The sequence below is a fragment of the Pleuronectes platessa genome, chromosome 23, assembly GCF_947347685.1.
Source record: "Pleuronectes platessa chromosome 23, fPlePla1.1, whole genome shotgun sequence".
NCBI classification, from domain to species: domain Eukaryota; kingdom Metazoa; phylum Chordata; class Actinopteri; order Pleuronectiformes; family Pleuronectidae; genus Pleuronectes; species Pleuronectes platessa.
In genome coordinates, this window is record NC_070648.1 from 15,729,431 (window position 1) to 15,752,356 (window position 22,926).

At 51.5% G+C, this 22,926-nt stretch overlaps 1 protein-coding gene across 6 annotated transcripts in view; it reads left to right on the forward strand.

Annotated features, from left to right (window-relative positions):
* LOC128430298 (SH3 domain and tetratricopeptide repeat-containing protein 1) overlaps positions 1-22,926 on the forward strand; it is a 62,575-nt gene that overhangs the window by 7,975 nt on the left and 31,674 nt on the right. For 3 of the 6 annotated variants that reach the window (XM_053416333.1, XM_053416335.1, XM_053416336.1), the window contains exons 8-18: positions 345-540; positions 655-791; positions 2,456-2,494; positions 2,597-3,949; positions 4,568-4,708; positions 4,793-5,014; positions 5,131-5,311; positions 5,474-5,636; positions 6,820-6,942; positions 7,207-7,357; positions 8,367-8,563. In XM_053416333.1, coding sequence (XP_053272308.1) covers positions 345-540; positions 655-791; positions 2,456-2,494; positions 2,597-3,949; positions 4,568-4,708; positions 4,793-5,014; positions 5,131-5,311; positions 5,474-5,636; positions 6,820-6,942; positions 7,207-7,357; positions 8,367-8,563 — 2,903 coding nt within the window. Of the gene's footprint in view, positions 1-344; positions 541-654; positions 792-2,455; positions 2,495-2,596; positions 3,950-4,567; positions 4,709-4,792; positions 5,015-5,130; positions 5,312-5,473; positions 5,652-6,819; positions 6,944-7,206; positions 7,358-8,366; positions 8,564-22,926 lie in introns of those variants that run through there. The other 3 variants (XM_053416334.1, XM_053416337.1, XM_053416338.1) reach the window with 3 other exon arrangements.

Below are 22,926 nucleotides of genomic sequence, written 5' to 3' on the forward strand. Positions count from 1 at the left end.
GTATCATCAAACTCAGTGCGACTACATGTACAGCAACAGACTTGGGTTTTGTTTGCACACTACAGACCGAATGAATGCCTGTCGGTTCAAGTCGGACTTGGTGCATGGTGCACCCACAGACCTGGGTGTAGTGCAGCACTTTTCTCGATGAGAAAAGGCAATTTGGGGTTTAGTATCTTGCCCAAGGACGCTTCTGCATTCGGAATGGGGAAGACTGGGATCGAGCTGCCGACCTTCTGGTTAGAGGATGACCGCTCTAACCCCTGAGCTAAATTTGAGAAATAAACCCATAACTCAAATTTTAATTTATTTAGTCTCATCTCTGTTCACTCTCATCCATTTAGCCAGAGGAACGTGTCTCGCCACAGTGGATTATCATGCTGAAGGCCCATATGAGCTGAGCATGGCACCAGGTGATCGCATCATCATTGTGGGACTCCTGGTGTCTTGTTTCGACTGGTTCACAGGAAGGAAGGAGGCAACAGGGGAAGTGGGTCTGGTCAAGACAAGCCTAGTGAAACCATTAACTGACATTTATGGGTAAGTGCATTACCACTTTATTAACATTATTGCTACTCCTACCAAACTTATTTCATGATAAATTATACTAAATAACAAAACTGTATGTTTTTCTATTCCCTTTCAACATTTTAGCTCAGCAAATGTAGTTTTGGAGGAAGAGGAAGAGGAAGGGATGTTCTACAGTCTGCAAGAGGACAAAGTCATAGAGGAGGCAATTGCCTTATTGCAGAAGAAATCTCAAAATGACACTGGTCACTACTATAAACTGGGTAAGACTGCAAAAGGAATTAGAGGGCAAACCGATTTCTACAGATTTTCCATCACTGTGTTTTCTGTTCCTACCACAGATAGAGGTGTGAGTGGATGTTTAAAGTACCTGATAGTTAGCACACCTATTTCCACCTGCTTATCAATTCTCAATTTCATATTTTTATTAACAAAACACATAAATAATTTGACTTGCCGGACCAATACTTCAGACTGATGAAAAAACAAGGGAAACAAAAAAACTTCAAACTAAGTAACACAATATTGGTCTAAATATTTTCGTATTGCCTTTTTAACTGTCACACCTATTGGCAGGACAACATCGTAAAGAAACATGTAATAAAGCCTGTAGAAAGCTTAAAGCACGCATTACATGACGTTCTATTTTGATTCTCTGAGGTTTCTACATTCTTTTTATCCTGTTCGTTTTTCCTTACTCTTGTTGAGGGTTAAGGGCAGGGGATGTCACACCATGTTAAACTCTATGAGACACAAATTGAGATTTGTGAATATGGGAAAGCCAAACAAAATTGATTGATTGATTCTATTTCAATTGCTACTTTGCTCTTAATGTTATCCAACACACTTGGCCAAGAGCCCCATTGGATAAACTGTCTCAATCCTGCTGTCAAGATTCATAAAAGTGTTGCTAATCCCAATAATGAATAAAACTGGACAAATGACACCGCTTTGTGAAATTCCATTAGAAATTTGGTAGCAGCTATATTTTCAATTTTTTAACCGCAGGAATGATATATCTTCCTATAGGATAAGTGCATTACAAAACCATTCTAAAGCTTTTTGTACTCAATAAGTTGTTTTTACTTTTACCACTCTCTTCCCCCACAAGTCTCAAGCAAATGCCTTTCCATTATTTAAGAGGAGCAAAGTTAAGGTTTTGCTACTTCAGTTTTTCTTCTTCTGAACATAAACCTAACAATGTAAATTTCGTACTATTAGGTTATTATATTGGAGCAGCCTATATCAATGATCAGACTATTATCAACGGACAAAAACAACAAACATAATAAAGAAATCTGTCACTTTTTGACTTAGTTCAGTCCAACCTGTCGCGGATTGATGGTAGCAGACTTACAGCAAGGTGACAGATTGAATTGGGCTTTCCACCTGAGTGAAACTAAACAGTTTTCATTTATATGATTCATCTTTCATTTTCTCATACAGGTAAATGATAGGGATAGTTTACTGTAAGGGCTGGTTTATAGTTAAGTTAAGTCTATGACTATAAGTTTGAGTTTTTCTCAATAACTGAGGCTCACTGGGGGTTCAACAATTTTTAAAACCCTACACTTTCAAAACAGTTACATACACAGCCCAAACTATTATTTTAACTCAGTTCCAATATCAGTCGGACTTTATTTTCCAGTGTTCAAATAGGATGCATGATAGATATTTGTATTATTTATAATGACCTAATTTTTCTAAACATCATAGCTACTGGATCCCCACATTTATTTTATAAAAAAAATATTATTACATTTGTGTCCTGTTCTAAATGGTTTGTTTTTAATAACATATGTCATAAATTCCTTCTTTTATTTAAACTGAATTGTTATATAGTTATTCATGAGCTTGAATCACCTGTTTTTGAGGTTTTAGGAAAATATCTCATATATTTTTTTGCACTTTTTGTTGTTCATCTCAGATATTGTCTGTTGCCAAGACTCTGAAAGAATGCCATCATGTAAGTATTACGATCTAATGTTACATTTATTTTTAATTTTAAATTTAATCAATGTATCTTTCCGCCTTATTTTAGCATTGCTTTTTCCTTCAACTTTTGCAGTGAACTCTTCATCTCAAGTTGATCCTCAGCAGACTGAGCTGAAGAGAAATATGCAGAGGATTCTGGATCAAGGAAAAGACTCATCGGATTTTATTGTGACCATGAAGAGGACCTTAGAGGATTCACTCGCACCTACAGAGGCAACAGACCCAAGCCCTCCCTGTTTCACTGTTTACCCAACTGTGGAGGGGAACAACACTGAGATCTTCATCCCGCTCTTTTCTTTTTTGGAGGGTCAAGATTGCAAAGTAGAGTTTAGTGTCCTTTACGGACTGAGTTCTGAACTCCTCGCTTCCACTGCCTTCTCCGGTCACTCTGACGAGGAAGAGCTGATTTCCTTTCTGGCTGTTGCCAGGGAAGCAGCCAGGAAAAAGCGTCTCTTTTGGTCACAGACTCGTTTGTGCTTCCTGTTAGGCAAGCTCTGTGCTGGGAGGTCAAAGTTCAGCCAGGCTCGGGTTTACTTTGAGGAGGCCCTCATTGTTCCACAAGAAGGCTTCAGGGACCTTAAACTGTTGGGAAGCATTTACTCTAACCTGGCTACCATATATCATTTGCAGAAAAATACAGAAAGTTTCTTTTCTGTGATGGAGCGACTTGCTGCTTTGCAATTAGGAATCCCTGGCTGCCTGGACAGCTTAGAGGACAACACTGTACTTAAATACATCCTCAAGAAAGCTGTTCTCTCCCACAACAAAATGGCAGAGGCCTGGGCTTGTTATCTTTTGGCAAAGTACCACTGGGCTGAGAGCGCTGGAAGGGCTCAAGTTGTCCCATACCTTGAGAGACTTCTTGTTCTCTCTACTGAAGCTCAAAGACCATGGACATTTTCAGTCAGTAATGGATACTTGACCTTGGCGAGACTGTACAGTGAACTCAGCCTTCTCCACCTCAGTGTCAGTTCAGCCAGGAGAGCTTCTCTTGAGCCATCTGCCAAACTGAGTGACTGTCTTAACAGCATGGTCCTGGTCCTGGATAATTACAACCAACTGTACGGGATCTCAGAACAGGAAGCCTCCATCCCACCTGAAGTGGCTCCATTTTTACACCAAGCCCTCTCTTTAATCAAAGCCCAAGAAGTAGGCCAATACCAAGTTTTGAGCCACCAACTTACTGTTAGTCTCTGCCAACTTTTTTACAAGCACAAAATGCTGGAGTGCGCGATCAACCAAATGCACATTTTTATAAACAACACTCCACCTTTACATAATGTCCCCAGCTCTGTGTCGGAGAGAAGCAGTGCCTTTATCTGGCTGGCATGGCTTCACATTGACAACAACCAGCCCAATTTTGCATTGGATATACTAGACTCCGTCCTCTCTTCCACACCAGAACACTGCACAACCCCTCTGGAAGGTCAGTTTCTATGGTTACACGCACTTATTAAACACAAATTAACAGGAACTTTAAAAATTCTGATCGATATGTAAATTATAAAGTCCATTCATGATAGACCTGAAGTAAGTTCTACATTCGACCGAACAAATGTCAACACTAGAGGAACAAAGCTGCAAAGTAAAACTGGTGCTACTGCTGCCATGCTCTGAACAGTTAAGTACAAAGTTAACATTTAGAAGGAACAGTTGACATACGCACAAAACATAATTGTGCGTATGCTGCACTAAACTCCTGTGTATAGAATAATTACACAACATACATATTAATGAGTTAGCTTTAGAGATGTTGGGAAGTGTATTCATGAATTTAGTAAATAGCCAGCTTAGCCATTTCCCCGCTTCCTATCTCTATGCTAAGCTATCCTATCCATGTCCTGTCTACATCCCTTTGTTCTATACGATTGGTATAAATCTTTAATTTATTTATTGGGAAGAAATGAAATTATATCAACTTATACTATCATATATATATATATATATATATATATATATTTCCTTAAATGACTCCTTTTTGATATAAACATGTGTTTACAAAAGGTGTATCCACACCAAACTATCTTTTTTAATGCACATAAAGGTGTACTCCATAACATGCGTGGTGTGGCGCTTCGATGTACGGGTGACCTCCAGAGGGCAGCAGAGAGCTACCAGGCTGCGGCTGACATCTGCCAAGAGTATGAGGACCTTTCAAACTGGGCTGTCACTCAGGCCAACCTCGGTAAGATTGTATAGGCTTTATGACAGATGGTTGTTCTAATGGTTTTCATTTGTTGAGACCCGGTTGTCCTTCATCCTCATAAAGGGCTGTTGTGTCTGAAGGCCGGAGCTAAAAGACTTGCACGGGGGCACTTGATTGAGGCTGTGCAGCTCTTCTCAGGGCTGGATGAAGAAGGTCATGAGGCGAACTTCATCACAGTACTTCTTGAACTGGGGGATCTCTATTTGAAGCAGCAGCAGATACACTATGGGAAAGGATGCTTTGAGTGGGCTCTGCTGGTGGCTATCAATGCTAACCTGTTAGATTGTAAGTGAGTAAGTCACACAGCCTCTTACAGATATTCTGCTTTTTTTTATTTTGGGATATTTATAAATTATTTTGCTCTTGTCACTGATCTGCAATGAACTCTTGTTTATTGTCAGATCAACTCACTGCAACTAGAAAATTGTGTCATCTTTATGGCTGTGAGAGTCCAGACCAGGCACAGTTCATCATCTACAGTGAGCACCAGGTCCAGCTGCTGAGACACACAGGAGACAGACAGCAGGAGGGAGAGGCACTGGAGGCCATCAGCCAGCTCTTCCTCTCTCTGGGCACAGAAAGGTGTGTGTGTGGGCATGTCATATAATCAATTACATTCTTTTTACCTTTCAGTGACAGGTGTTGCAATAAAAAAGTAAAATCCTTGAAATTGAAATCACATTATCCATTAGTCTTAAGGTATTAATGATTCACTTACTTACAATATGGCAAATTTTATAATAGCGATGTTTTCAGGGCGTACCAGTCAGCTCTTGACTATACCAAGATAAGTCTGGGAATTTTCATCGACCTGGGCTGCAGGGAAAAAGAGGCACATGGCTGGTTGCAGGCCGGGAAGATATACCACCTGCTGGGACAGACTGAACTGGTGGACCTTTATGTTCAGGTTTGAGAACAGCTGGTTAGTGGAAAACCCACTATAAGACACCTGCCCAAGTCCTATTCTCGTGAACCCAATATCACATGATCACCTCAGGATAATTTCTACAAATTTGGCACAACGATTCACTTAGACTCAAGGATGAACTGATATAATTGACTGTCAAAGGTCAAGATCAGCATGACCTTATCTTTTCATTTTGCCCATAATGGAGGAATACATACGCTAATTATGACAAAATACACAAATACCTTTTATTCCTTCATCAACCTCATCAAATCTCTGCACTGTTGCCACATATACACACATATACAGTTGATAAGGTCACATAAACTGGCTGTTCAGACCATTTGAAATTGACACAAACATGGTTGGTTTTGTCAATTTTACTGTGCCTCTTTATTAAATCAGGCTCAACATTCAGCCGCCTCTTTTTGCCAAACCAGGGACGGGGGCTGATGCAGCGGACACAGTAACTCAACGTCGAAGAAATCTGAAATATTGCCCGCCTCATTCAGATTACAGTGTCATGTCAAAAGTGTAGAAAGTGACATTCACGTGTGGTTTAAAGTTAGAAGTGTTAATACCAGACAGATTGATTATTTAAGACTGGAAGCAGTTTGTGTGTAACACCTGGGCGACAGTATCTGTGAAACGGCTGCAGAAAGGATTGTTTTTCATTTCGGCAGATCAGAGGATCCACACTGCCTGTGCTCCATCTGCGGATCAGCGCAGTTTTTCTAGAGAATCAAAGTCTTACCTATGTTTTCTCATGGCGTGAGCAGTTCAAAGCAAAATAGACAGTGGGAATTATCATTCACCACAGTCTGATTGTTTATCTGTTGAACATATCAAGAACTTATGTATCTGCAACACTTCCTGTACCCGTTTCAAAGTAAAACCACTTACGTTGTTTCCATTAAATGAAACCATTCATTCGTTTAACAAGGCTTGGATTGGTTCGCAAAACTAGAAGATGCACGGTTTAATACCGTTGTGTCCTGGCATTTAGTTCAGTGCATATAACCCGACCTTCAAGGAAATACAGTAGCATACAAGCTCTGCTGAAGAAGCCAGTGTGAACAACAGACAATATGCAGCAGATGCGCAGGCATTTCGCAGCGTAACCACAACCACTGTGGCCAGGGTGTTATATTTCTTTAAAAGCATTTGTTAATGTCATTGTCAGGTAGCTCAGGATGTCGCCCTAAGAACAGGAGACACCACTTTCATCCTCCAGCTTCTGGAAGCTGCAGGAGACATTTTCTTCAACAGCTGCCACAGCAGGGATAAGGCTACCATCTTCTACAGGGTAAGTTCTGGATAAAACCACTTGTGAAATATGATAATTTAAAACATATTTATCCATTTTCCAACCCAAGGCCCTCATCCAACAAATACCCATGATATAGATCTAATAAATGTCAATCTTGACTTGCAGTATCTTTATAATGTACTTTAGAATTATTCCAGCCAGCTTAAATTTACCAAAACTACACAAATAGAACTTAATATAAGCCGGAGTTTATCATTTAAACCTTTAAAAATGTTCTGCATATTTGTGTGTAATCCATAGGACCATGCTATGCCCATCGCAGTGAAGAGCAGCAGTGTTCGTACCAGGCTGAGATTGTGTAATAAACTGACTGAAGTGATGCTCAGTCTAAAGCTGTATGGGGAAGCTGTTGAATTTGCTCAGACTGCACTGGACATCAGTATCACTCTGGGTATGAAAAAACTCCAACTCAAAAATAAAATATTTATTTTGGTTTAGGATTTCAATTTAGCAAGATTAGATTGAGTCCTTATAATAATAATTTGCAGTGCAATTGCATTTTAAATATTGGTTAAATAATATCATGTATGAAATGCATTCACAATGCAATTGTAGAATTAATGCTCAGGCGCTCACTACATTTATAACACTACAAAGGTTTTAAATCCAAATTCACAGGATGGAAGGCAACCTTCAGAGCAACTTTTAAGATGGAAACAAATATGCTGTGCAAAGTGGCTCAACACTGCCAGTGGCTGTGGAAGCTATGTTATAGGAATATTAAATAAAATATTTGGTCAGCACTTAGCACATGCCAGTAAGCAATTAATAGAATTATGTGAATTTAATGTCAGAGTAAATCATGTTTTGCAGCCAACTCCAATTTTTTCCCACCCTATAGTTTGCCACGTTATTTGCCTTCCATCTGCATCCTACCTGTAAGAAATGATATAAGCCACCTTATAATAATTACAATAACTTACCAGATTTAAACAATTCCACATTTCTCTGTTCGAGTAGTATCAACATCGCTGAATATTTTGTCCGTTTGGTGTCATGGGACTTGAGAGTGAGACACAAGGTGCGTTCAAGATGGTCTTAGTCCAACTGCTGGATGAAGTCTGACAAGATTTCAAACTAGCATGCATTATGTTAGGACCAGCATGCATCACGTTAAGTCAGCCCTGGCAGCGCCACATCAAATTGAATGCTCTTAACAACCTGAGTCTCAGGAGTCACTTGGAGTCTCCAAGTCTTGTTTAAGTACGATTCACTGACGTACCCATATTTATAAACACAGGTTGAAAAATACTGGAATTCCCTATGGTTCAGGGAGTTACAACAACCAAATATTCAAGGGTAAAAGGACTGATCCAAATTGAACAATCAGAGTCGCTCCTGACATGTAGTGTGTTATGACTGAATAACTTTCTTCTCCTACATTTGTGTTGGATGGACAGGTGAGCGTCTGAATGAGCGCGTGGCCTACCACCGCCTGGCCTCTCTGTTCCACTGTCTGGAGCAGTATGAGCTGGCTGAACACTATTACCTGAAGACTCTGACCCATTGTCCGACACCTTTGCAGTTCGATGAGGAAACACTGTACTATGTCAGGGTCTACCAGACACTAGGGGACATCATGTTCTATGACCTAAAGGTAAGGGATTCAAATATATGGTGTGATTTTTCTATATTTTGAATCAATGACACTAACCATATGAGTCTGGAATGTACCCCTTCCACTTTGTATTTTCTGATGGCCCAGTAACCACCAAGGAGCTTTGAGTGCAGTAATAAACATTGCTGACTATAATTGAAAACAAACATTGCAACGACTACAATATGTGCACTGCTACAACATGTGTGGTGAAATGTACTACCGGGAACCAAACCCACCTATTATTTGAAAACTGGCACCAGGACCCACACAACATAGTCGCCGTAACTGAGCCCTTACCAAAAAGCTTGTACCAGGACCCATGCAAATTGACAAATGTCAGTCTGATCCAGCCAGGAGACCCAATCTGTACTGACAAAACAGCTGATTACAATACATTTTCAAGCTTTGCGTTATATCTAATGTAACGTTTGTAGATTTTTATAAAAAAAATCTATCTGATGTGCGCCGCACCTCATCCTGCGCCGCACATCATCACCGCATATCATCGTGCGGCGCACATCATCCTGCGGCGCATACCATCATCACCACACATTATCACATCATCCGGCGGCGCACATCATCCTGCAGCGCACATCATCCTGCGGCACACATCATCCTGGGGCGCGCATCGGCGCACATCGTCCTGCGCCGCACATCATCCTGCGCCGCACATCATCCTGCGCCGCACATCATCCTGCGGCACATATCATCATCACCGCACATCATCGTGCGGTGCACATCATCCTGCAGCGCACATCATCCTGCGGAGCACATCATCCTGGGGCGCACATTGGCGCACATCATCCTGCGGAGCACATCATCACCGCACATCATCGTGCGGCGCACATCATCCTGCAGCGCACATCATCGTGTGGCGCACATCGTCCTGTGGCGCACTTAATCCTGCAGCGCACATCATCGTGCGGCGCATATCATCATCACCGCACATCATCACATAATCCGGCGGCGCACATCATCCTGCAGTGCACATCATCCTGGGGCACACATCGGCGCACATCATCCTGTGGGGCACATTATCGTGTGGCGCACATCATCCTGCGGCGCATACGATCATCACCACACATCATCCGGCGGCGCACATCATCCTGAAGCGCACATCATCCTGCAGCGCACATCATCCTGCGGCGCACATCATCCTGGGGCGCACATCGGCAGACATCGTCCTGCGGCGCACATCATCCTGCAATGCACATCATCCTGCGGCGCATACCATCATCACCGCACATCATCACATCATACGGCGGCGCACATCATCCTGCAGCGCACATCATCCCCTGGGGCGCACATCGGCGCACATCATCCTGTGGGGCACATTATCGTGTGGCGCACATCATCCTGGGGCACACATCGGCGCACATCATCCTGTGGGGCACATTATCGTGTGGAGCACATCATCCTGGGGCGCACATCGGCGCACATCGTCTTGCGGCGCACATCACCGTGCAGCCGAATCATCATGCGGCGCACATCATCATGCAGCGCACATCATCACCGCACATAATCTTGCGGTGCACATCATCCTGCGGCGCATAGCATCATCACCGCACATCATCCGGCGACGCACATCATCCTGCGGTGCACATCATCCTGCGGCGCACATCATCATCACCGCACATCATCACATCATCCGGCGGTGCACATCATCCTGGGGCGCACATCATCCTGCGGCGCACATCATCCTGGGGCGCACATCGGCGCACATCATCCTGTGGTGCACATCATCCTGCAGCGCACATCATCCTGCAGCGCATATCATCATCACCTCACATCATCGTTCTGCGCACATTATCCCGCGGTGCACATCATCCTGCGGTGCACATCATCCTGCGGCATATCATCATCACCGCACATCATCGTGTGGCGCACATCATCCTGCGGTGCACATCATCCTGCAGCGCATATCATCATCACTGCACATCATCCTGCGGCGCACATCATCCTGCGGCGCACATCATCCTGCGGCGCACGTCATCCTGCAGCGCACATCATACTGCGGCGCACATCGGCGCACATCGTCCTGCACCGCACATCATCCTGCGCCGCACATCATCACCGCACATCATCTTGCGGTGCACATCATCCTGCGGCGCATAGCATCATCACCGCACATCATCCGGCGACACACATCATCCTGCGGTGCACATCATCCTGCGGCGCACATCATCATCACCGCACATCATCACATCATCCGGCGGTGCACATCATCCTGGGGCGCACATCATCCTGGGGCGCACATCGGCGCACATCATCCTGTGGTGCACATCATCCTGCAGCGCATATCATCATCACCGCACATCATCCTGCGGCGCACATCATCCTGCGGCGCACATCATCCTGCAGCGCATATCATCATCACCTCACATCATCGTGCTGCGCACATTATCCCGCGGTGCACATCATCCTGCGGTGCACATCATCCTGCGGCATATCATCATCACCGCACATCATCGTGTGGCGCACATCATCCTGCGGTGCACATCATCCTGCGGCGCACATCATCCTGCAGCGCACATCATACTGCGGCGCACATCGGCGCACATCGTCCTGCACCGCACATCATCCTGCGCCGCACATCATCACCGCACATCATCTTGCGGTGCACATCATCCTGCGGTGCACAGCATCCTGCGGCGCATATCATCATCACTGCACATCGTCCTGCACCGCACATCATCCTGCGCCGCACATCATCACCGCACATCATCTTGCGGTGCACATCATCCTGCGGTGCACATCATCCTGCGGCGCATATCATCATCACTGCACATCATCCTGCGGCGCACATCATCCTGCGGCGCACATCATCCTGCGGCGCACGTCATCCTGCAGCGCACATCATACTGCGGCGCACATCGGCGCACATCGTCATGCACCGCACATCATCCTGCGCCGCACATCATCACCGCACATCATCTTGCGGTGCACATCATCCTGCGGTGCACATCATCCTGCGGCGCATATCATCATCACTGCACATCATCCTGCGGCGCACATCATCCTGCGGCGCACATCATCCTGCGGCGCACGTCATCCTGCAGCGCACATCATACTGCAGCGCACATCGGCGCACATCGTCCTGCACCGCACATCATCCTGCGCCGCACATCATCACCGCACATCATCTTGCGGTGCACATCATCCTGCGGTGCACATCATCCTGCGGCGCATATCATCATCACTGCACATCATCCTGCGGCGCACATCATCCTGCGGCGCACATCATCCTGCGGCGCACGTCATCCTGCAGCGCACATCATACTGCGGCGCACATCGGCGCACATCGTCCTGCACCGCACATCATCCTGCGGTGCACATCATCCTGCGGCGCACATCATCATCACCGCACATCATCACATCATCCGGCGGTGCACATCATCCTGGGGCGCACATCATCCTGCGTCGCGCACATCATCCTGGGGCGCACATCGGCGCACATCATCCTGTGGTGCACATCATCCTGCAGCGCATATCATCATCACCGCACATCATCCTGCGGCGCACATCATCCTGCGGCGCACATCATCCTGCGGCATATCATCATCACCGCACATCATCGTGTGGCGCACATCATCCTGCGGTGCACATCATCCTGCAGCGCATATCATCATCATTGCACATCATCCTGCGGCGCACATCATCCTGCGGCGCACGTCATCCTGCAGCGCACATCATACTGCGGCGCACATCGGCGCACATCGTCCTGCACCACACATCATCCTGCGCCGCACATCATCACCGCACATCATCTTGCGGTGCACATCATCCTGCGGCGCATAGCATCATCACCGCACATCATCCGGCGACGCACATCATCCTGCGGTGCACATCATCCTGCGGCGCATACCATCATCACTGCACATCATCCTGCGGCGCACATCATCCTGCGGCGCACATCATCCTGCGGCGCACGTCATCCTGCAGCGCACATCATACTGCGGCGCACCTCGGCGCACATCGTCCTGCACCGCACATCATCCTGCGGTGCACATCATCCTGCGGCGCACATCATCATCACCGCACATCATCACATCATCCGGCGGTGCACATCATCCTGGGGCGCACATCATCCTGCGTCGCGCACATCATCCTGGGGCGCACATCGGCGCACATCATCCTGTGGTGCACATCATCCTGCAGCGCATATCATCATCACCGCACATCATCCTGCGGCGCACATCATCCTGCGGCGCACATCATCCTGCGGCATATCATCATCACCGCACATCATCGTGTGGCGCACATCATCCTGCGGTGCACATCATCCTGCAGCGCATATCATCATCATTGCACATCATCCTGCGGCGCACATCATCCTGCGGCGCACGTCATCCTGCAGCGCACATCATACTGCGGCGCACATCGGCGCACATCGTCCTGCACCACACATCATCCTGCGCCGCACATCATCACCGCACATCATCTTGCGGTGCACATCATCCTGCGCCGCACATCATCACCGCACATCATCCTGCGGCGCATATCATCCTACGGTGCACATCATCCTGCGGCGCATACCATCATCACCACACATCATCACATCATCCGGCGGCGAACATCATTCTGAGGTGCACATCATCCTGTGGTGCACATCATCCTGCGGCGCATATCATCATCACCGCACATCATCACATCATACTGCGGCGCACATTGGCGCACATCGTCCTGCGCCGCACATCATCACCGCACATCATCCTGCGGTGCACATCATCCTGCGGCGCATATAATCCTGGGGCGCACATCGGCGCACATCGTCCTGCGCCTCACATCATCCTGCGCCGCACATCATCACCGCACATCATCCTGCGGCGCATATCATCCTTGGGCGCACATCGGCGCACATCGTCCTGCGCCGCACATCATCCTGCGCCGCACATCATCACCGCACATCATCCTGCGGTGCACATCATCCTGCGGCGCATATCATCATCACCTCACATCATCACATCATCCGGCGGCGCACATCATCCTGCGGCGCACATCATCCTGCGGCGCACATCATCCTGGGGCGCATATCATCCTGCGGCGCACATCATCCTGGGGCGCACATCATCCTGCGGCGCACATCATCCTGCGGGGCACATCATCCTGCGGCGCACATCATCCTGCGGTGCACATCATCCTGCGGCGCACATCATACTGCGGCGCACATCGGCGCACATCGTCCTGCGCCTCACATCATCCTGCGCCGCACATCATCACCGCACATCATCCTGCGGTGCACATCATCCTGCGGCGCATATCCTCATCACCTCACATCATCCGGCGGCGAACATCATTCTGCGGTGCACATCATCCTGCGGCGCATATCATCCTGGGGCGCACATCGGCGCACATCGTCCTGCGCCGCACATCATCCTGCGCCGCACATCATCACCGCACATCATCCTGCAGCGCATATCATCATCACCTCACATCATCACATCATCCGGCGGCGCACATCATCCTGCAGCGCACATCATCCTGGGGCACAAATCGGCGCACATCATCCTGTGGGGCACATTATCGTGTGGAGCACATCATCCTGGGGCGCACATCGGCGCACATCGTCTTGCGGCGCACATCACCGTGCCGCCGAATCATCATGCGGCGCACATCATCATGCAGCGCACATCATCACCGCACATCATCTTGCGGTGCACATCATCCTGCGGCGCATAGCATCATCACCGCACATCATCCGGCGACGCACATCATCCTGCGGTGCACATCATCCTGCGGCGCACATCATCATCACCGCACATCATCACATCATCCGGCGGTGCACATCATCCTGCGGCGCACATCATCCTGCGGCGCACATCATCCTGCGGCGCACGTCATCCTGCAGCGCACATCATACTGCGGCGCACCTCGGCGCACATCGTCCTGCACCGCACATCATCCTGCGGTGCACATCATCCTGCGGCGCACATCATCATCACCGCACATCATCACATCATCCGGCGGTGCACATCATCCTGGGGCGCACATCATCCTGCGTCGCGCACATCATCCTGGGGCGCACATCGGCGCACATCATCCTGTGGTGCACATCATCCTGCAGCGCATATCATCATCACCGCACATCATCCTGCGGCGCACATCATCCTGCGGCGCACATCATCCTGCGGCATATCATCATCACCGCACATCATCGTGTGGCGCACATCATCCTGCGGTGCACATCATCCTGCAGCGCATATCATCATCATTGCACATCATCCTGCGGCGCACATCATCCTGCGGCGCACGTCATCCTGCAGCGCACATCATACTGCGGCGCACATCGGCGCACATCGTCCTGCACCACACATCATCCTGCGCCGCACATCATCACCGCACATCATCTTGCGGTGCACATCATCCTGCGCCGCACATCATCACCGCACATCATCCTGCGGCGCATATCATCCTACGGTGCACATCATCCTGCGGCGCATACCATCATCACCACACATCATCACATCATCCGGCGGCGAACATCATTCTGAGGTGCACATCATCCTGTGGTGCACATCATCCTGCGGCGCATATCATCATCACCGCACATCATCACATCATACTGCGGCGCACATTGGCGCACATCGTCCTGCGCCGCACATCATCACCGCACATCATCCTGCGGTGCACATCATCCTGCGGCGCATATAATCCTGGGGCGCACATCGGCGCACATCGTCCTGCGCCTCACATCATCCTGCGCCGCACATCATCACCGCACATCATCCTGCGGCGCATATCATCCTTGGGCGCACATCGGCGCACATCGTCCTGCGCCGCACATCATCCTGCGCCGCACATCATCACCGCACATCATCCTGCGGTGCACATCATCCTGCGGCGCATATCATCATCACCTCACATCATCACATCATCCGGCGGCGCACATCATCCTGCGGCGCACATCATCCTGCGGCGCACATCATCCTGGGGCGCATATCATCCTGCGGCGCACATCATCCTGGGGCGCACATCATCCTGCGGCGCACATCATCCTGCGGGGCACATCATCCTGCGGCGCACATCATCCTGCGGTGCACATCATCCTGCGGCGCACATCATACTGCGGCGCACATCGGCGCACATCGTCCTGCGCCTCACATCATCCTGCGCCGCACATCATCACCGCACATCATCCTGCGGTGCACATCATCCTGCGGCGCATATCCTCATCACCTCACATCATCCGGCGGCGAACATCATTCTGCGGTGCACATCATCCTGCGGCGCATATCATCCTGGGGCGCACATCGGCGCACATCGTCCTGCGCCGCACATCATCCTGCGCCGCACATCATCACCGCACATCATCCTGCAGCGCATATCATCATCACCTCACATCATCACATCATCCGGCGGCGCACATCATCCTGCAGCGCACATCATCCTGGGGCACAAATCGGCGCACATCATCCTGTGGGGCACATTATCGTGTGGAGCACATCATCCTGGGGCGCACATCGGCGCACATCGTCTTGCGGCGCACATCACCGTGCCGCCGAATCATCATGCGGCGCACATCATCATGCAGCGCACATCATCACCGCACATCATCTTGCGGTGCACATCATCCTGCGGCGCATAGCATCATCACCGCACATCATCCGGCGACGCACATCATCCTGCGGTGCACATCATCCTGCGGCGCACATCATCATCACCGCACATCATCACATCATCCGGCGGTGCACATCATCCTGGGGCGCACATCATCCTGCGGCGCACATAATCCTGGGGCGCACATCGGCGCACATCATCCTGTGGTGCACATCATCCTGCAGCGCATATCATCATCACCGCACATCATCCTGCGGCGCACATCATCCTGCAGCGCATATCATCATCACCTCACATCATCGTTCTGCGCACATTATCCCGCGGTGCACATCATCCTGCGGTGCACATCATCCTGCGGCATATCATCATCACCGCACATCATCGTGTGGCGCACATCATCCTGCGGTGCACATCATCCTGCGGCGCATATCATCATCACTGCACATCATCTTGCGGCGCACATCATCCTGCGGCGCATATCATCCTGCGGCGCACGTCATCCTGCAGCGCACATCATACTGCGGCGCACATCGGCGCACATCGTCCTGCACCGCACATCATCCTGCGCCGCACATCATCACCGCACATCATCTTGCGGTGCACATCATCCTGCGGTGCACATCATCCTGCGGCGCATATCATCATCACTGCACATCATCCTGCGGCGCACATCATCCTGCGGCGCACATCATCCTGCGGCGCACGTCATCCTGCAGCGCACATCATACTGCGGCGCACATCGGCGCACATCGTCCTGCACCGCACATCATCCTGCGCCGCACATCATCACCGCACATCATCTTGCGGTGCACATCATCCTGCGGCGCATAGCATCATCACCGCACATCATCCGGCGACGCACATCATCCTGCGGTGCACATCATCCTGCGGCGCACATCATCATCACCGCACATCATCACATCATCCGGCGGTGCACATCATCCTGGGGCGCACATCATCCTGCGGCGCACATCATCCTGGGGCGCACATCGGCGCACATCATCCTGTGGTGCACATCATCCTGCAGCGCATATCATCATCACCGCACATCATCCTGCGGCGCACATCATCCTGCGGCATATCATCATCACCGCACATCATCGTGTGGCGCACATCATCCCGCGGTGCACATCATCCTGCGGCGCATAGCATCATCACCGCACATCATCCGGCGACGCACATCATCCTGCGGTGCACATCATCCTGCGGCGCACATCATCATCACAGCACATCATCACATCATCCGGCGGTGCACATCATCCTGGGGCGCACATCATCCTGCGTCGCGCACATCATCCTGGGGCGCACATCGGCGCACATCATCCTGTGGTGCACATCATCCTGCAGCGCATATCATCATCACCGCACATCATCCTGCGGCGCACATCATCCTGCGGCATATCATCATCACCGCACATCATCGTGGGGTGCACATCATCCTGCGGTGCACATCATCCTGCGGCGCATATCATCATCACTGCACATCATCCTGCGGCGCACATCATCCTGCGGCGCACATCATCCTGCGGCGCACGTCATCCTGCAGCGCACATCATACTGCGGCGCACATCGGCGCACATCGTCCTGCACCGCACATCATCCTGCGCCGCACATCATCACCGCACATCATCTTGCGGTGCACATCATCCTGCGGCGCATAGCATCATCACCGCACATCATCCGGCGACGCACATCATCCTGCGGTGCACATCATCCTGCGGCGCACATCATCATCACCGCACATCATCACATCATCCGGCGGTGCACATCATCCTGGGGCGCACATCATCCTGCGGCGCACATCATCCTGGGGCGCACATCGGCGCACATCATCCTGTGGTGCACATCATCCTGCAGCGCATATCATCATCACCGCACATCATCCTGCGGCGCACATCATCCTGCGGCATATCATCATCACCGCACATCATCGTGTGGCGCACATCATCCCGCGGTGCACATCATCCTGCGGCGCATAGCATCATCACCGCACATCATCCGGCGACGCACATCATCCTGCGGTGCACATCATCCTGCGGCGCACATCATCATCACCGCACATCATCACATCATCCGGCGGTGCACATCATCCTGGGGCGCACATCATCCTGCGTCGCGCACATCATCCTGGGGCGCACATCGGCGCACATCATCCTGTGGTGCACATCATCCTGCAGCGCATATCATCATCACCGCACATCATCCTGCGGCGCACATCATCCTGCGGCATATCATCATCACCGCACATCATCGTGTGGCGCACATCATCCCGCGGTGCACATCATCCTGCGGCATATCATCATCACCGCACATCATCGTGTGGCGCACATCATCCTGCGGCGCACATCATCCTGCGGCGCACGTCATCCTGCAGCGCACATCATACTGCGGCGCACATCGGCGCACATCGTCCTGCACCACACATCATCCTGCGCCGCACATCATCACCGCACATCATCCTGCGGCGCATATCATCCTACGGTGCACATCATCCTGCGGCGCATACCATCATCACCACACATCATCACATCATCCGGCGGCGAACATCATTCTGCGGTGCACATCATCCTGTGGTGCACATCATCCTGCGGCGCATATCATCATCACCGCACATCATCACATCATACTGCGGCGCACATCGGCGCACATCGTCCTGCGCCGCACATCATCACCGCACATCATCCTGCGGCGCATATCATCCTTGGGCGCACATCGGCGCACATCGTCCTGCGCCGCACATCATCCTGCGCCGCACATCATCACCGCACATCATCCTGCGGTGCACATCATCCTGCGGCGCATATCATCATCACCTCACATCATCACATCATCCGGCGGCGCACATCATCCTGCGGCGCACATCATCCTGCGGCGCACATCATCCTGGGGCGCATATCATCCTGCGGCGCACATCATCCTGGGGCGCACATCATCCTGCGGCGCACATCATCCTGCGGGGCACATCATCCTGCGGCACACATCATCCTGCGGTGCACATCATCCTGCGGCGCACATCATACTGCGGCGCACATCGGCGCACATCGTCCTGCGCCTCACATCATCCTGCGCCGCACATCATCACCGCACATCATCCTGCGGTGCACATCATCCTGCGGCGCATATCATCATCACCTCACATCATCCGGCGGCGAACATCAGTCTGCGGTGCACATCATCCTGCGGCGCATATCATCCTGGGGCGCACATCGGCGCACATCGTCCTGCGCCGCACATCATCCTGCGCCGCACATCATCACCGCACATCATCCTGCAGCGCATATCATCATCACCTCACATCATCACATCATCCGGCGGCGCACATCATCCTGCGGCGCACATCATCCTGGGGCACAAATCGGCGCACATCATCCTGTGGGGCACATTATCGTGTGGAGCACATCATCCTGGGGCGCACATCGGCGCACATCGTCTTGCGGCGCACATCACCGTGCCGCCGAATCATCATGCGGCGCACATCATCATGCAGCGCACATCATCACCGCACATCATCTTGCGGTGCACATCATCCTGCGGCGCATAGCATCATCACCGCACATCATCCGGCGACGCACATCATCCTGCGGTGCACATCATCCTGCGGCGCACATCATCATCACCGCACATCATCACATCATCCGGCGGTGCACATCATCCTGGGGCGCACATCATCCTGCGGCGCACATCATCCTGGGGCGCACATCGGCGCACATCATCCTGTGGTGCACATCATCCTGCAGCGCATATCATCATCACCGCACATCATCCTGCGGCGCACATCATCCTGCAGCGCATATCATCATCACCTCACATCATCGTTCTGCGCACATTATCCCGCGGTGCACATCATCCTGCGGTGCACATCATCCTGCGGCATATCATCATCACCGCACATCATCGTGTGGCGCACATCATCCTGCGGTGCACATCATCCTGCGGCGCATATCATCATCACTGCACATCATCTTGCGGCGCACATCATCCTGCGGCGCATATCATCCTGCGGCGCACGTCATCCTGCAGCGCACATCATACTGCGGCGCACATCGGCGCACATCGTCCTGCACCGCACATCATCCTGCGCCGCACATCATCACCGCACATCATCTTGCGGTGCACATCATCCTGCGGTGCACATCATCCTGCGGCGCATATCATCATCACTGCACATCATCCTGCGGCGCACATCATCCTGCGGCGCACATCATCCTGCGGCGCACGTCATCCTGCAGCGCACATCATACTGCGGCGCACATCGGCGCACATCGTCCTGCACCGCACATCATCCTGCGCCGCACATCATCACCGCACATCATCTTGCGGTGCACATCATCCTGCGGCGCATAGCATCATCACCGCACATCATCCGGCGACGCACATCATCCTGCGGTGCACATCATCCTGCGGCGCACATCATCATCACCGCACATCATCACATCATCCGGCGGTGCACATCATCCTGGGGCGCACATCATCCTGCGGCGCACATCATCCTGGGGCGCACATCGGCGCACATCATCCTGTGGTGCACATCATCCTGCAGCGCATATCATCATCACCGCACATCATCCTGCGGCGCACATCATCCTGCGGCATATCATCATCACCGCACATCATCGTGTGGCGCACATCATCCCGCGGTGCACATCATCCTGCGGCATATCATCATCACCGCACATCATCGTGTGGCGCACATCATCCTGCGGTGCACATCATCCTGCAGCGCATATCATCATCATTGCACATCATCCTGCGGCGCACATCATCCTGCGGCGCACGTCATCCTGCAGCGCACATCATCACCGCACATCATCCTGCGCCGCATATCATCCTACGGTGCACATCATCCTGCGGCGCATACCATCATCACCACACATCATCACATCATCCGGCGGCGAACATCATTCTGCGGTGCACATCATCCTGTGGTGCACATCATCCTGCGGCGCATATCATCATCACCGCACATCATCACATCATACTGCGGCGCACATCGGCGCACATCGTCCTGCGCCTCACATCATCCTGCGCCGCACATCATCACCGCACATCATCCTGCGGTGCACATCATCCTGCGGCGCATATCATCCTGGGGCGCACATCGGCGCACATCGTCCTGCGCCTCACATCATCCTGCGCCGCACATCATCACCGCACATCATCCTGCGGCGCATATCATCCTTGGGCGCACATCGGCGCACATCGTCCTGCGCCGCACATCATCCTGCGCCGCACATCATCACCGCACATCATCCTGCGGTGCACATCATCCTGCAGCGCATATCATCATCACCTCACATCATCACATCATCCGGCGGCGCACATCATCCTGCGGCGCACATCATCCTGGGGCACAAATCGGCGCACATCATCCTGTGGGGCACATTATCGTGTGGAGCACATCATCCTGGGGCGCACATCGGCGCACATCGTCTTGCGGCGCACATCACCGTGCCGCCGAATCATCATGCGGCGCACATCATCATGCAGCGCACATCATCACCGCACATCATCTTGCGGTGCACATCATCCTGCGGCGCATAGCATCATCACCGCACATCATCCGGCGACGCACATCATCCTGCGGTGCACATCATCCTGCGGCGCACATCATCATCACCGCACATCATCACATCATCCGGCGGTGCACATCATCCTGGGGCGCACATCATCCTGCGGCGCACATCATCCTGGGGCGCACATCGGCGCACATCATCCTGTGGTGCACATCATCCTGCAGCGCATATCATCATCACCGCACATCATCCTGCGGCGCACATCATCCTGCAGCGCATATCATCATCACCTCACATCATCGTTCTGCGCACATTATCCCGCGGTGCACATCATCCTGCGGTGCACATCATCCTGCGGCATATCATCATCACCGCACATCATCGTGTGGCGCACATCATCCTGCGGTGCACATCATCCTGAAGCGCATATCATCATCACTGCACATCATCCTGCGGCGCACATCATCCTGCGGCGCACGTCATCCTGCAGCGCACATCATACTGCGGCGCACACCGGCGCACATCGTCCTGCACCGCACATCATCCTGCGCCGCACACCATCACCGCACATCATCTTGCGGTGCACATCATCCTGCGGCGCATAGCATCATCACCGCACATCATCCGGCGACACACATCATCCTGCGGTGCACATCATCCTGCGGCGCACATCATCATCACCGCACATCATCACATCATCCGGCGGTGCACATCATCCTGGGGCGCACATCATCCTGGGGCGCACATCGGCGCACATCATCCTGTGGTGCACATCATCCTGCAGCGCATATCATCATCACCGCACATCATCCTGCGGCGCACATCATCCTGCGGCGCACATCATCCTGCGGCGCACATCATCCTGCAGCGCATATCATCATCACCTCACATCATCGTGCTGCGCACATTATCCCGCGGTGAGCATCATCCTGCGGTGCACATCATCCTGCGGCATATCATCATCACCGCACATCATCGTGTGGCGCACATCATCCTGCGGTGCACATCATCCTGCAGCGCACATCATCCTGCAGCGCACATCATACTGCGGCGCACATCGGCGCACATCGTCCTGCACCGCACATCATCCTGCGCCGCACATCATCACCGCACATCATCTTGCGGTGCACATCATCCTGCGGTGCACATCATCCTGCGGCGCATATCATCATCACTGCACATCATCTTGCGGCGCACATCATCCTGCGGCGCATATCATCCTGCGGCGCACGTCATCCTGCAGCGCACATCATACTGCGGCGCACATCGGCGCACATCGTCCTGCACCGC